The 14177-nt window shown below is 37.2% G+C and overlaps 1 protein-coding gene across 1 annotated transcript in view; it reads right to left on the reverse strand.

Moving 5' to 3' along the window:
• LOC311194088 (neuroserpin) overlaps nt 1–14177 on the reverse strand; it is a 48747-nt gene that overhangs the window by 13914 nt on the left and 20656 nt on the right. Inside the window, exons 2-5 of the mRNA XM_084267105.1 lie at nt 9709–9976; nt 7745–7975; nt 4857–5051; nt 3844–4048 (exon numbers count right to left, since the gene is read on the reverse strand). Coding sequence (XP_084123231.1) covers nt 3844–4048; nt 4857–5051; nt 7745–7975; nt 9709–9958 — 881 coding nt within the window. The 5' untranslated portion in view covers nt 9959–9976. The remainder of the gene's footprint in view (nt 1–3843; nt 4049–4856; nt 5052–7744; nt 7976–9708; nt 9977–14177) is intronic.

The raw sequence follows: 14177 nt of genomic DNA on the forward strand, positions 1-14177 counted from the left end.
AGTCTCTCTACTTCCTCCTACATCCAAAATGCAGGCCAAATAGCAGAATAAAAACTCTTCCACCATTTTTGGATCTCTCCTATATGAAATGAAGAGCAGAATGAGATGCTTTAGAATTAGGATTAGATTGAGCCACCATAAAGAGTTCTTTGGAAAATTTGGCACACAATGACAGTATTTTAGGTAAATTTAAAACATACCCAAGCCTTAAAATGATGCATTTATGTCATCAATATCCTCCTTAGTTAGAAACCTGAACCTTTAGGTTTTAGATAGAGCATTTATTTAAACTTAACCTATCAGGCCATCTTTCTGCCATTTTACAGACTTTCAAAAGAAGTAAAAATGGCTTCACCTTGTATGATTCTGTGCAACTCTTCCACAACGATGAATTTTTGTTAAGTCCTTAGCCAGCCAGCATCCACAGAATCAAAAAGGATTAGGGTACACTTTCTAGTTATACAACTGAACTTCACTACAGTCAAGTATGACTCATCCCAAAGGCTATAATTTCAAAAATTACTAAAAGTACTGAACGAGCAAAAGCAAGAAATTCCAGGTTATCAGATTGGTTTAAATGTATTATATTCTGCAGAACAAAAGGTGAATAAAGGAATGGCTCCCTAATCCTGAAATCAAACCCAGTTTTGCTTGGAGGACAGGCCCTCAGCACCTGAATCATTATTTTAACCTAGCAAGCAGCCTACAACACAAAGCTGGCTGCTGATACTAATTCCAGCATTTTGGTTGGAATTTCAACTACGTTTTCCTGAGGTGCTGGAACTGACCTGCACGATTTAATAGCCTGAAAGTAAGCAAGCAAGAAACAAAAATCCCACTAACAGCAAAACCAAACACACCTCTCCCCTGGGCTGCTCACACCAGGTGAAGCAAGGGAGGTTATGGTTCCTTCTCTGGCAAGGTCCTTCTATCCAGGGCAAAATATGGGCTGCAGAAGTTGGCTAAGTGTGTATTTCAGTGTGACAGTTTTATGCCTCTTCCATGACTGTATCTCAGAAACAATCAGCACTGGCCCGTTCCTCATGAAAAGGGGACTCAAGAGAGCATGTTAAAAAAAGAGAATATCTGGGTTTATTTTTTGGGGTGATGGGGTGGGAGGGAGGGGTGTGTGAGAGTAAAACAACCTCCAGCTAAAATCCCCACTTATTTCAATGCATCTAATGCATTTTCAGATGTACAAAAAAAGCAAGAGGGGCATTCTACAGAGCTAGGCATACTGAAACAATCCTTAAGAGGAGATCTGCAGGCTGTAGCACTGTTATTAGGTACTCGTTCCTCCTCTGCTCCTCAAATAATTTATGTTAGAGACAGCTTTGTAAATTAGATTCATGGTCTGTTTCACTCCTATGTAAAAAGTGGATTAAAATGTTGATCACTTTAGTCTGGGTTTAACTGGAAACAATGATTTGAAGATGAAAATGAGAAAGTATAATTTAACAATTCTGTACAAATCTCTCCTTTGCGATTAAGAGGAATAATACACAATTTCATTTGCATACAGATAATGCAGTCAGAAATTGGAAAGTTGTGATTAACTCTGCTTTGGCTAGTCATTCAGGTCCTATTACAAATGTGTAAGTTTAAAAAATGTTCATTTTACAATTAGATAGCATCTTTCAGGATATAAAAATTTAATTTTTTTCCACTGCTGCTTTCAATTTCTCAGTGGACAGGGCCTGCAGGCCACATTTCATAACATGCCTTTCTGAGTCAGAGCATAAAATATTTATGAAGTGTTTATTTAGAGCATTGATAAAATCCTGCAGATCACCTCAGAATCCCTAATGGAAATCCAACACCTTGGAAGCAGGCAATTAATCTTTGGAATTTTTCTAAGGAAACTACAGTTTTAAGCTCATGATAGTTATCTTAAAATCTGAAAATACTAAAGGTTATCAGCACCTGGTTGTATCTGTTTTGTCTTTGTATAGCTTTAACTCACAAATGTTTACCAAGTTCTTCCAGATTCTCAGTTGAGAGTGACAGGCCTGAGGATGGAGTAAGTAAGGACATCATAGGACCACACAAAATCTAAGCCTCAGACTCATCTCTGAGAACTTGGCTACAGAGAATCCTGGATTCTGCTTTTGTTAAAAGCAAACAAATCCCAGAACTACCTCTATAAACTTAATTCAGGCCATAAACATAATTAATATTTTTTTCCAGTTAGTCACACACTGACCTTTACATACCTAAGCTTAAATTTGGAGGCTAGTTCTCACAAGACTCCCTATACAATCAGTGGGGGGGAGACTTCTCTTCTGGATCTCACCCCCTACAAATTCTTCGAGCAAAGATGTTCAGCTTCAGCACCTGATGCACAGGCTGTGAAATGCTCCAGCTCTAAAAGGAAAGCTTAAGCTATGGAAAAATCCTCATGTTTTACATCTCATTAACTAAATCTAGGTAAGGTTTGCCCAAGCCTGCAGGAGAAATTGCCCAGGAGAAACACCATTCCACTGACCTGAAGCTCCCAGAGAAAAACAAACTAAAATCATCACAGGAATAGTGTACAGTAGCTTCAGTTTCTATAAAACCTGCAATGCAGCTCTTTGCTGCTCTCCCTGCTTCTTCAAAGGAAACAGTACTTAGAAAAGAAAGGAACTCTTACCATGGGACAGAGAAAAACAGCCCCAAAATACTGCTGTTCCCTCACCGTTCTGACTCCAAGCGTAACAACATTAAAGAGAAGTGGAATTCCATCTCAAGTTGGAATCAAAGTATGCTGACAACACCAGTCCATCTCGACCTAATTTATCCTGGCTAGCCTTGTTTTACTGTGCTCAGCTGCAGTTAGCTTCTTCAAAGTGATCTTTGCCTTGGAAAGAAAGCTGATGAAATGCAGGGATTCTGGCCCTGCTCTTTACACTTGAAATACAACAAACTCAAATCTTTGTGTCACCTGAAAACATAGAACTGTTTTAATGTTTTAAAGGATTCACTATAGTTTATTCTTTTCTGCTGTCATGTATCCACTGCACAGTGCCACAAAAGCAGAATAAGAAGTGATCCACATCAAATTTGTGCCATATTGTTATATAAACACTTAAATGAAATCATTATGATTCACTTAAAGGACATCATGATCCAACTGTACATTATTAGAGACATTTAGTAGCAAACAAGTCTGGAGGGCAAAGCATGAAAAATATTTGAAGGCAGATGAAATAGAATTCAAGGAAAGATAACTACATGGTATATATGAGCAAATACACCACTGAGGACACAACTTATGTCTACAAATGAACTGAGAGAAATTTCATCCCTTCTGCTGTAAGGTCTTGTTATTTTATCTCTCCTCTAAGGAAAAAGAAACCAGCACTTATTGCACCAAGAAAAGAAAAAGACAAAAGACACAAATTGACTGGAATTACCTCTTAACACTCAACCATTTCTATCTACACAGACACACACCATTAGAACTCTTTAAATTGGCAGCACATAGAAATCTAATTAGGACCTAAATGAAACATTTTAGCTCTTGTTAATTCAGACTTGCAATATTTCTATGGCTCCTGTCTAAATGGAACTTTATCTGTAATGAGTTCTGCAATGCTCTCAACATCATTCTGAGGCTATGTATTCCTGATCATGAAATTCTCCTTGCTAGAGCTTCCATATGAAAGGGATGCAAATGCTGCTCATCTGCTACTCAAACAACCTCCTTCTGCAGTACATACCCCCTGGGATTTCTTGTCAAAGCAACCGTCGTGCTGGTGCTATGTAATTGCACACTCAATCAAGATGTTTGATTTTTACCTACTTTGCTACTCTAATCAATTTGAAAGCAATCTTTCCATTGACATGGGAGCATATCCTCACCTTGGTAAATACACTTCCACTTTTTGCTTCTTTACAGAATTAGCCCATTCGTTAATCAATGAGGCTTTGACCAGTGGTTCCAATGTGACCAGTGGAACTTCCTGTCTGGAAAGAACAATCATCATACTAATCTCATCTCCCTCATATGGTATTTCCAGAACTTGATAGATACCACCTGCTTCATTGGAGCCATCACTGAACTCGCCTACAAAAGAAAAAAAAAAACCACAAAACAAAACAGACTGTTAGAAGTATTTTATTTTTACTGGAGAAAGGGGAAAAATAGGTTAATACTAGGCAATACTTACTAGATACAGGACATAAAAATGACCTTGTTTATTCCATTCCGTATAAAATTGATACTAGTTTCCACATTGTAGGATTTGAGGCTTACATCTGCTTTCTTAAAGAAAGCAAGATTATGCAGATCTGATTACCTAACTTCCACTGGTTAGACAGCAAGAAGTCTAAAACTTGTTAGGGCTGGAAATGTTTTCATGGAAATGAGCAAAGAGGTTTTTATTCAGGAAAGAGAAGTTGTCAGTCATGAGACTGAATGAAATAGCCAATGCTAGACACTGTATAAACCACATGGGGTTTAAGCTCAAGCTAGAACAAATCAGTATTTCTGCTGTTCAAAGAACCCCTATTTTATTTTTCTGAGGATACAATAGTAATGAGCAAACACTATTAATTGTAATATTTAGCATAGCTCAAAATATTTTATCGAGAAGACTAGGTCAATAATCATAAAGAAGTAAGATATAACAGATAAGCATTCTGAAATGCACCATGTGGCACTAAATACATAGTTAAAAAGGTAATCAAGAAAGAGGTCATTATAAGTGTTGCTATCTTGTTATAATGAGACACATGAAAATCGGAGTCCCTTCATTGGGCAAACACATTTAAAATTCTAGGTGAAAGAACAGACAATACAAGTGAGTATTATAGTGCAACAAACCTATTAAAGGATGAATTATTAGCCTTAAATTGCTAAAGCTCCAACTCACCATAGTAAAACTCTCCCTGCTGATACATCATTGGAATCTGCACTTCACTTTCATCGTCTTTAGTAAAAGAAAAAGTTCTTGTATTTTCAGGTCTGAATTGTGATTTCCAGTTGCCTTTAAAGTAGATTGCGTTGATGAGAGCCAAATGAGTTAGAGCACCAAAATCTCTTGAAGACACGAAATCTTTGATCATATCTAAGAAGAAAGCCAACTGTCAGTCTGCATGTCAAATTGAGCATTAACTCAAAACTTAAGACAGTTTGAAAAATGCCAGAAAATAGAAAGCTGTGCTAACATGTAATTTCCAATTCCTATGTTCAATTTAATCTCAAATTAAACTGCCAGTGTTTTGTAAACCTAAATCACAGTGTAGGTGTGGAAACCCTGCCATTGAGCACATGTTAGTCAACTGTTTCTTGATCACTACTTAAATATACACCACAATGAAACCAGGTAGAAAAGGGGTCATGTAAGGAATGTTTTCACTGGTGCTATCATCAGTTCAGCACTATCCTTTATCCTCTTAAGGTCAGAACTTTGACAAACTTTGGCTCCAATCCAAAGAAACATTTAAATGGATGACCAATTTAAGGCATGTAAGTATACCCACTGGAACTCCACTCCAATTTTGAAGAAACCATTCAATTTCCAATCAAGTAATGTCCAACTGACTTCAAAGTACAGACTAATCATTAATAAAGCCCATAAATTCCTACCATTTGTTCCACTGACATCTCTTGAAAGCAAAAGAGAAAAAAACATCTAGCATCTGCTCTATTCATGGGAGGTATGTCAGCTGAGCGTGGCAGCTGCTTTGCTCCTACTCCTCAATACGTCATTTACATCAGAAAACAGTCTGTTACCTGCTTTAGCTCTTCTTAAATGGCTTGCTTTTCAGTAAAATAATTTTGAATTTGTTAAATTCGTTGCACTGACCAGATTTGTCCCTATTCTTGATGAATTATAGCTTCCTTTGTATAGCTTGCTCTTTCACTTTATTTTTAACTGACACTGCAATGCAAGGTGTGTTAAAATAAAGACATTCATCAGTCTGATTACTACTTTTTAATCCATGGTTTAAAATACAGATTAATTCTGCTTTCTGGAGCATACGACACCAACTAACTGGCATGAAATTTTTACATCTACGGACAGTATTTCTTCTAGGTTGCTGTTTAACTTTCATTTTATCTCAAACATTCTTAGAAATGAGATGTGACCCATACTGCTATACTTACTGTCCACAGTTAGAAAATAAACCAAAGTACAACAAAGAAGGAAGGAACAATTAAGAAGGAATACACTTCCACTTTTTCCATTTCTTTTTGGTACGTCATGCTCCCGTACATTTTTCAGCCACATCTTGTTAATACGCTAATGTACATAAAGAATTTTTCTGGCCAGAGAAACCTTTGACAGTTACTTTTTCTGTTCTGAGACTCCCATCATGCTTAACATGCTGGAATTGGAAACCTGCCTGTCTTGTACCCTGGTCCTAATGAGAAAATGAGCCTCTTCCGTCTGAGCTGGCAGGCAGGCAAGAATGAGATCGAGTGGTCAGAGACTACACTGAGAGACTGTTACTATCACAACCTAATGCTAAGAGACCCAGAGCTGCCTTTGTTCACTCTGCACAGCTCCTTCCAGGGCAACGGTTATGAGCTCAGTCAGCAGATGAGGCAGGTATGAAGGAGAAGAACTTGTTCATTCTAAAAGAAAGAATTTTACTTTTCCTTCAGACAGACACCATGTTTCTCTGAAAACACTGCATCACTTACATTCCCTCTATTTCTGTAGCTTAAGATAAAGGGCAGAATTCATTATGAATATAATAGCTGCCATTTTACCTTGGAAAAAACAGACCACTTGCAAAATGGAATAAAAGCAATATACGAGGCTATTTTCCACTTTGGTGCCATGCATTTCCATAAAGTCTTAGGGATTCTTAAAAGCTCAGACTACATGCTGATGTGTTAATTCTTTACAGGAGATTCCAATACCTTCAAATTTAGAATGACTGATTTTAGAACCAGGCCCCTGTTGAATTACTCTTAAAACATCAACCTCCAAAGAGTGCCAGATGAACTAGAATGAGATTATGCTTTGATGTGTGTAAGGGGGGACTAACTTCACTCCCATATATTGAGACTTTGCACGTATTTGGGATTCCACAAGTGAAGCAAGCACTACATAATGCAGATCTCAATATGCATATTTGCAGTGGTAATTTTGTGCTTACTCCCATGCTGCAGATTTTTGTTGTGAAACTCTTAACAGTCTGCCTAAAATCAACTACTCTCTCAACATGCTATCTAGTTTCCTCACATTGGAAAGATTAAACTACAGGGTCTAATTTTGTGGTTCAAAATTATCTTTTGCATTCCTTAGTATTCTATTTCCTCAGTACCTTGTAGCTATGAGTTCTTCAGAGAACTAGTGATAGTCCACACATGCAATACATAGGCCAATAATCCCTTTGCTACCTGCAGAAAAGTTGCATACAATAGTACTGGGTTTTTTATTTAATATTGAAGTCATCATTAATATACTACTGAAATGCCCATTATTAAAATATTCTTCTTCAATAAATGTTACAGGTACTTCATAATAATAAACCAGGCTAAAATCCATTCAGACAGATTCTACCATATGGTTAGCAATGGCTCACATTATGTAAAACAGATCACCCCTGTGCAGGAGAGGGAAAAAAAAGAAAAAAAAAAAAAGATTTCACAGAGACCTGATACTAGAATTCTTTTTATGGGATGAGATACTTCATTCTCAAATGGAACAGATAAAAGCCAAGGCAACAATTCAACAACACTGTATAACTCTGAAAATACAACCACTTACTGCAGGAAACATATACAAGAATCACATGGACTTACTATTTGTATGATTCTCCACCCACTTATTGATGTGGGTAGCTACAGCTGCACTTTGGCTGAAATCTATATTCTCAACCTCAGCTTTAAAGTATTTTTTCACCAACTGCAGGAATTTGTCACTGATATGAAATCCATTCTGCACATAGAGAGAATTAGCAATATTCAGAACATAATGACTTTCTTCAGTGGTTGCCATATCAGAAAGGTCCTTCAAGAAGGTAAACTCTTCACCTGAGGAAAAAAACAAAACGATTCAGTGTTTCAGAAAAATGAGGTCATTCCATGTATTTTCTGCTGGAAATTCACAGACATTTTATTCCAAATGAAAAAGTTGGGTTTTTTTTAATAAACTTGTTTCTAAACCCACACACTTTAAGATCTGAAAGAACAATCTGCAAGGCAGAACCTATTATTTAGAGCTTATATTTTCAACTACCTATAATTAGTGTAATTAATGAGACATTTGGATTCTATCACAGACAAAGCTATCAATGGTGTCAATGGTAGTCCCTTCAACACCAAAAAAAGTAATTCAATTCTTATAAGACACACTTTTATGTCTTGCCAGTATGGTTCCTTAACAGAATTTGCATTACAAACTAAGACCCAGTTGTCTAAGAAGAAATGAACTTCAAATTTTGAAGCTAAGGACTGTCCCACAGACTCCACTCTGCAAAAACACAGCTCTGGAACTTCCCAGGATCCTGCACAGGGTAGTACAGAATCACAATGGGCAATGAGGAATCCTGAATAGGATTGATGTAGTCTGCTTTAAGACAGGATGCTCTTACTGTTGCACTGTTTACCTAAAGCTGAAATTTCTAATAATTACGAGAAAAAAAAAACCCAACAACAAACCCACAACAATCAAAATTTAAACATCTAAAAAAATGATATATTGCAAGCAGAAATAATTTCAGTACTTTCACTGAATACCATTCATGTACAAGAACAGTGAAAGACCCAGCTCAAATCAACTGCATATCTTCTTAAATTATAGATAAGGGATAATTTACCAATGTTTTAGAACTGAACTGTATAACTAAATATGTGCTATAGACTCCCCAGGGGCACCATCTGTGCAGCGGTGCTGTTGAACATATCTTGATTTCCCCAAGATACTTTCATTGTAGACTTAAAGTCCAGTACATTGTGGAAGAAGAGGAAGAAATTTCATTCAGGTTTCAAAACAATTATTCAGAGAGATTGCTTTTTTTTTTTTTTTGCTTATTCCCTTGCATTTGCAGACATATTACAGTTGTTTGCACTAACAGGGCATGTTTGCATTCCACATTGCTACAGCCAGGTGCATGGCTTTGCCCATCCTATACCACAAACAGGTCAGTGTGGAAGTGGGTGTTCCCTGCTAAAGAAATTAATCCTGTTTCTCAGAAAGGCTGAGGGAACATGTGGCATATTGTGGTAAACCAGCCAATATTATATTGCCTAAATTAGCTTGTATATCTGCATGTGACATTATGCAATATAGAGAGAATCAGGGTAAAGAACCTAAAGGTTCTACAAGAACTAAGCAAGTTGTGTCAAAGAGACATTTCCAGTTAAATTTCTAAGATGTTTATACTTTCATATAAGTAATAGTGCTAAAACTACTGTTTTGTTCTCAGGCTTCAATACAATCCCTGAAAGGATGCTCCTAAAAAAGTCCTTATAACTCTAGAAGCAAAGACAAGCTTATTTTACAGATGGACAACCAACAGATCAACAGATAACTGCAATTGCTTAACATTCAGGTGCCCAAGCCAGGATTCTATGTTAGCATCTTACAGCTTATGCAGAATCTACCACAGCATGCTTCAGCACGCTCCAGCCATCAAACAAGATGATGAACCCTACTGCTTATTAACCCATGGACATGACCAGGCCACAACCATTGTTTTCAGGCATTGCCATCTGTTTCTTTAAGACAAAAAGCCCTGCAGTAAAACATGACTAAAAGGCTTTACCATTTTTTAAGCTGTCAAAACCCAAGGAATGTCGGATTTCTTTCAAAGTGGTTCCATGGGCTCCAAGCTCTACCATTCCCATGGCTATTGCAATGCTCAGAGGGGAGAAAAGAATATTCTCATCTTCTCTTGCAGCTCGCAGCTGATTGTAAACATTCACAGACAGCTCTGCAATGGTTTCATCAGGAAAATTTGTCTTGAAGGCTTTGCTTTGCAAAACAAGCAAAGACAACAGTCCGAGGAAATACATGTCTTGAGATTCTAAGATCTGCAAGAAAATTTTTGAGAAAATCAGTTAGCCTTGTTTAAGTAATAGGACATTCATCTTGAGAGAAAAAAAATAAACTCTTAAGTCTTAAACCTGTATGGAAAAAAATTCAGTTTTGGAGTTCAATGCACAATTCAGTTATTTGGAAGAGAAACTAATAATAACTCTTCAAACTGAAAATAGTACCTCTTTAAAAAAAAAGCTTACTTCATTATGTGACCTCATGCTTTTCAAATCTTTCACCAATAGATTAACAAAATGCAGTTTCTAGACAAAAAGACCTCAAAGACATAGCAATACATTTAAATTTTGCTGCTGTCATTGTTAAGCAATACTGATCTGGAATTAATATGTATTTCTGCACTTTTTCACCAAGGAGACCTACAAATCTGTATTTCTTTTGCTTGACCTTCCAAGAAGATGCAACTTATTCATCTAAGTTGTTCTAAGCCCCAAGCTGGTAAAATTATTTCAAGCAGCCTAAGAGAGCTTGCTGACACTGGTGAGGAACAAAATGTACCATGATGCTGCTCAGCTGTACAACACATGGCAAGCAGCCAAAAATTCTTTGAAAGAAAAATAAATCATGTGTTAGTTACCAAATGAAATCCCTTTTGTTAGTAAATAAAGGTGAAAAGTTCTGTAGTTATGCTAGATAAGAGGCAACACCTGCTCTGAGACCTACAGAGGATAAATTTATTACATATAAGGTCCAACAGGGGAAATGAGAGTAAACCAAATAGAAAATAGGGTTAACGCTGATGCTTTTGGCTAATCCACCCCCCAAGCTTTGCTACAATGCTTCAGTAAGCAACAGTTCTCACTATCCCAGTTTGGCTCACCACACAACTAGTGATATGATTAGAATTCCAGCTCCTGGAGCAGTGCACACATCTTCATCCTTCCATTTTTCTCCTTTAAATTACATACTACCTTGGCATCCGACTCACTACTGTCTCGGGTCGGAAATACACCACCAACATTCAATACTTTTGCCACTTACAGTACTCTCTAACACATAACAAAGCAAAGATTTCTGAAGTAGTAAGTTAGACAAGGCTAACTTCAGTCCAGAAGTTGTCCTGACAGTCTGCAGGGCTTGTCAACCTGGGACAAATGTGTACACGCACTATGCTGTTGCTCAGCTCAAATCGATTTGCGTGCAGCCAGCCCAAGTGCCTCTGCCTTATACTTCCCAGCTCTCTGCTGTCTGCAGTTACCATGGGTTTCTATATACCTGACACAGACCCTTAGTAAGCTTTACACAATATTTATATTATGCATTTCATCGTCAAAGGACTACACAACATTATTGAATTAACTTACACAACACAGATATATATATAATTTAAGCACTACTACTCACATTTTATAACTCAGAAAATATAAAAAACAAGGGCACATATGTGTGCCTGGGCAGGAACCTATGCAGTCACTAGTTAAGATTCTTCCTATCCTCTAATGCAGATCAGCTTTTCAGTTATATTTTTCACTGAGAAATTTAAATAGATGAACCCGTGCAGCAATTATACATGCTTCAGGGGAAAAGGACAGGCTCTGAGTGCAACTCAGTAGCTACAGGCTTGTTTCTCTCCTGCCTCACATCCTCTTTCTCATGATTGCTTCCAGATATATATATTAAAAACTGAGAGAAGAGGCATATTTCATAAGCCTTCCCCTATGCTGGCATCACTTCATCTCCCTGGACTATCTGATCCTTAGCAAGATATCAAAAATCTCCACCAAAGGCTCTTATTCTATTTAAGAATGGCGCAGAATATCATATAAGCCTAAAGCACTAGCTTCATATTGTGCTTATTACTTGATGACTAGATATTTCAGTACACTTGCAAAACTATCCAGCACTTCACTGTTGCCCAGTGGAAAACACTTCAATCTGAGCCAGGGCCATCACTATTTATTTAATGAAGGCTGAGACAATCTTCTTATCGTCCAAAACATTATCAATATCAAACTGCTTTTCTTAGTAGCAATTATTGTTTGGTTTTTAGCCTGTCCATTTATTAATTACTGACTTATGTATATTAAGGTTTCTGTTATAGAAAATAGGTAATTTCTTTGTTCTCTTTGTGATTCTGAGCATTCTAGATTTTTTTTATTTAAAAAAACCCAGAGCATGCATGTCCCCTAATGTTACATAATCTAAAACTTCTTTCAGCACATTGCTATTATAGACTGAGCCCAGGTATTAGTGTCTCATCCTAAAAGCCATTCAAGGTGAGAAAGGCTTATATACCTATATCAGACAGGAAGTCTATAGCACTGTCAAAAGTGTACTCAGGAAAATAGATAAGCAGAAGCTCATCTTCCTTTTGTTGAGGATGAACCCAAAGCATGATCATGGCTTTTAAACTGGCCTGCAAATTTGAGGAATCTCAGATGTTCATTTAAACAAACAAGTTGTGTGGCTCAGTGTGGACAAAGCTAGAGACAGCTATGTTCCAGCCCTCCCCGATCCGTGTCAAGAACCATTTGAGTTCACTTAGAGACCTGACAAGTTTATAACAGAAGTAAGAAAATCTTCAGTTTGAAATAAAGAGAAAACTTCCAAAGCCTTTTAGCTGCACAGGCAGCTATTCAGCACTCCATCACTGATCTGGCATATGTGCTATTGCCAGACAGTCGTAAATAATTGAGGGGTAGGGAAATTTATACATCTCAATGAAGTGTTTAATATGTAGGTTAGACCATTTGCTAGTAAAATATTGGGTATTAGAAAATGCTAAAACCACCACAAACCCCACAACACACAAATCAAAGTAATGTTTCTTTGTGACGACTCCTGATAAGCTCCTTATGTGAGAGAATCAAGTAATTAGAAATATTAAGCAGAAAAAAGAGTAAGTACAGAGACAGGGCAAATAAGATTTATACTGAAATGCTCTTGCAAGGCAAAGTCTCAAACTTAAACTTAGTTTTTAATCATGTGCTTAATCCCATTGATGGTAATGGAAGAAATTAAACTGAGCAGAATTAAATATCCCAGTAGAAATTAATTCAAGCCCAACAATTTATATTGCCCCCTGCTTCCCCATCACTTTCAGCCTAGAGAGGTTTTCCAATAGAATTCATGCTGCAGTTCCTCATACACAGATCCAGGGAAAAGAAAGGGAGCCAGGGATGCAGGAATGAGTATCCAGGTATAGACAGAGGATGCCACAAGCTCTTTGGTTGGCAGAGCTCTCAAGGTAGTTTTGACAATATAACTTTCTCACAACAGATAGGTAAGAGTAAAATGTAAGAGGAGAAGATGCTTTAAAGCAACAGTCTACGAGAGATGGTCAGTGAGGAGAAGGCTGTAAAACAGAACAAACATCAGATTCATCCTTGTCAGCCAATGCGACGATGGTCAAATCTTATGGGTCAAATCTGAGATATCTGGGGTAAATTCCTCAGTTCAATTCTTCTTGCACTTTGGGTACAGGAGTACATCCACTGCTATTGTCAACTGCAAATCCAACTCTAAATTATCAGTCTAGTCATAAAAGGTTCTGCTTCTCTGATTCTGTTCTACTTTTGCCTATATTACTTTTGGTTTTATGCTTCCTCATGCCTCTTCATGCAGCAGGTCTTTAACCAACAAACAGCTGAGTACTTATGGTGCAGCATGTTCTCAGCATCTCTCTTCATTATTAGTTGAGGGGGCTCTGTTTTGTTTCTGCAGCAGTACAGGAAGCATTTTTTTAAATTGACTGTATCCTACTCACAAACCTACTTTAAGTGAAGGAAATGAAGCTGAAAATTATGCAATGTGTGTCCAAGTTAAAACAATTCCCATGAGTATCATCATACTTTTTAGTCAAGTCTTTGCAGACTCTTCCTCAGAGTCATCAGCTGTACAGTCTGTCATTGCTGTTCTGCATCAATGAAATCTGGTTAAGTAATACTGCATCAGCTAAAAAGGAGACAAAGTCCACCTTGAACACTATTTAAAAAAATCTAGAACCAGTTTCAAATGTTACTGCATTCATTTTGCTTTTATTGTCTACCTATATGAACGGAAAAAAGCTGGAAACATTATTTTCATTCCCCAATCACACAGATGTTAAAATCTAAGATATAAATTTCTCATTTGAGGGCCAGTCTCAGACAGAATCTAAGTTTTGTTTTATTTTAACTGATGCATGAACACCACTCTCTCCTACCAGGCAATCAAAGAATCAGTGCAAATAGATAAACA

The sequence above is a fragment of the Gallinula chloropus genome (assembly GCF_964237585.1).
Source record: "Gallinula chloropus genome assembly, chromosome: 8".
NCBI lineage: Eukaryota > Metazoa > Chordata > Aves > Gruiformes > Rallidae > Gallinula > Gallinula chloropus.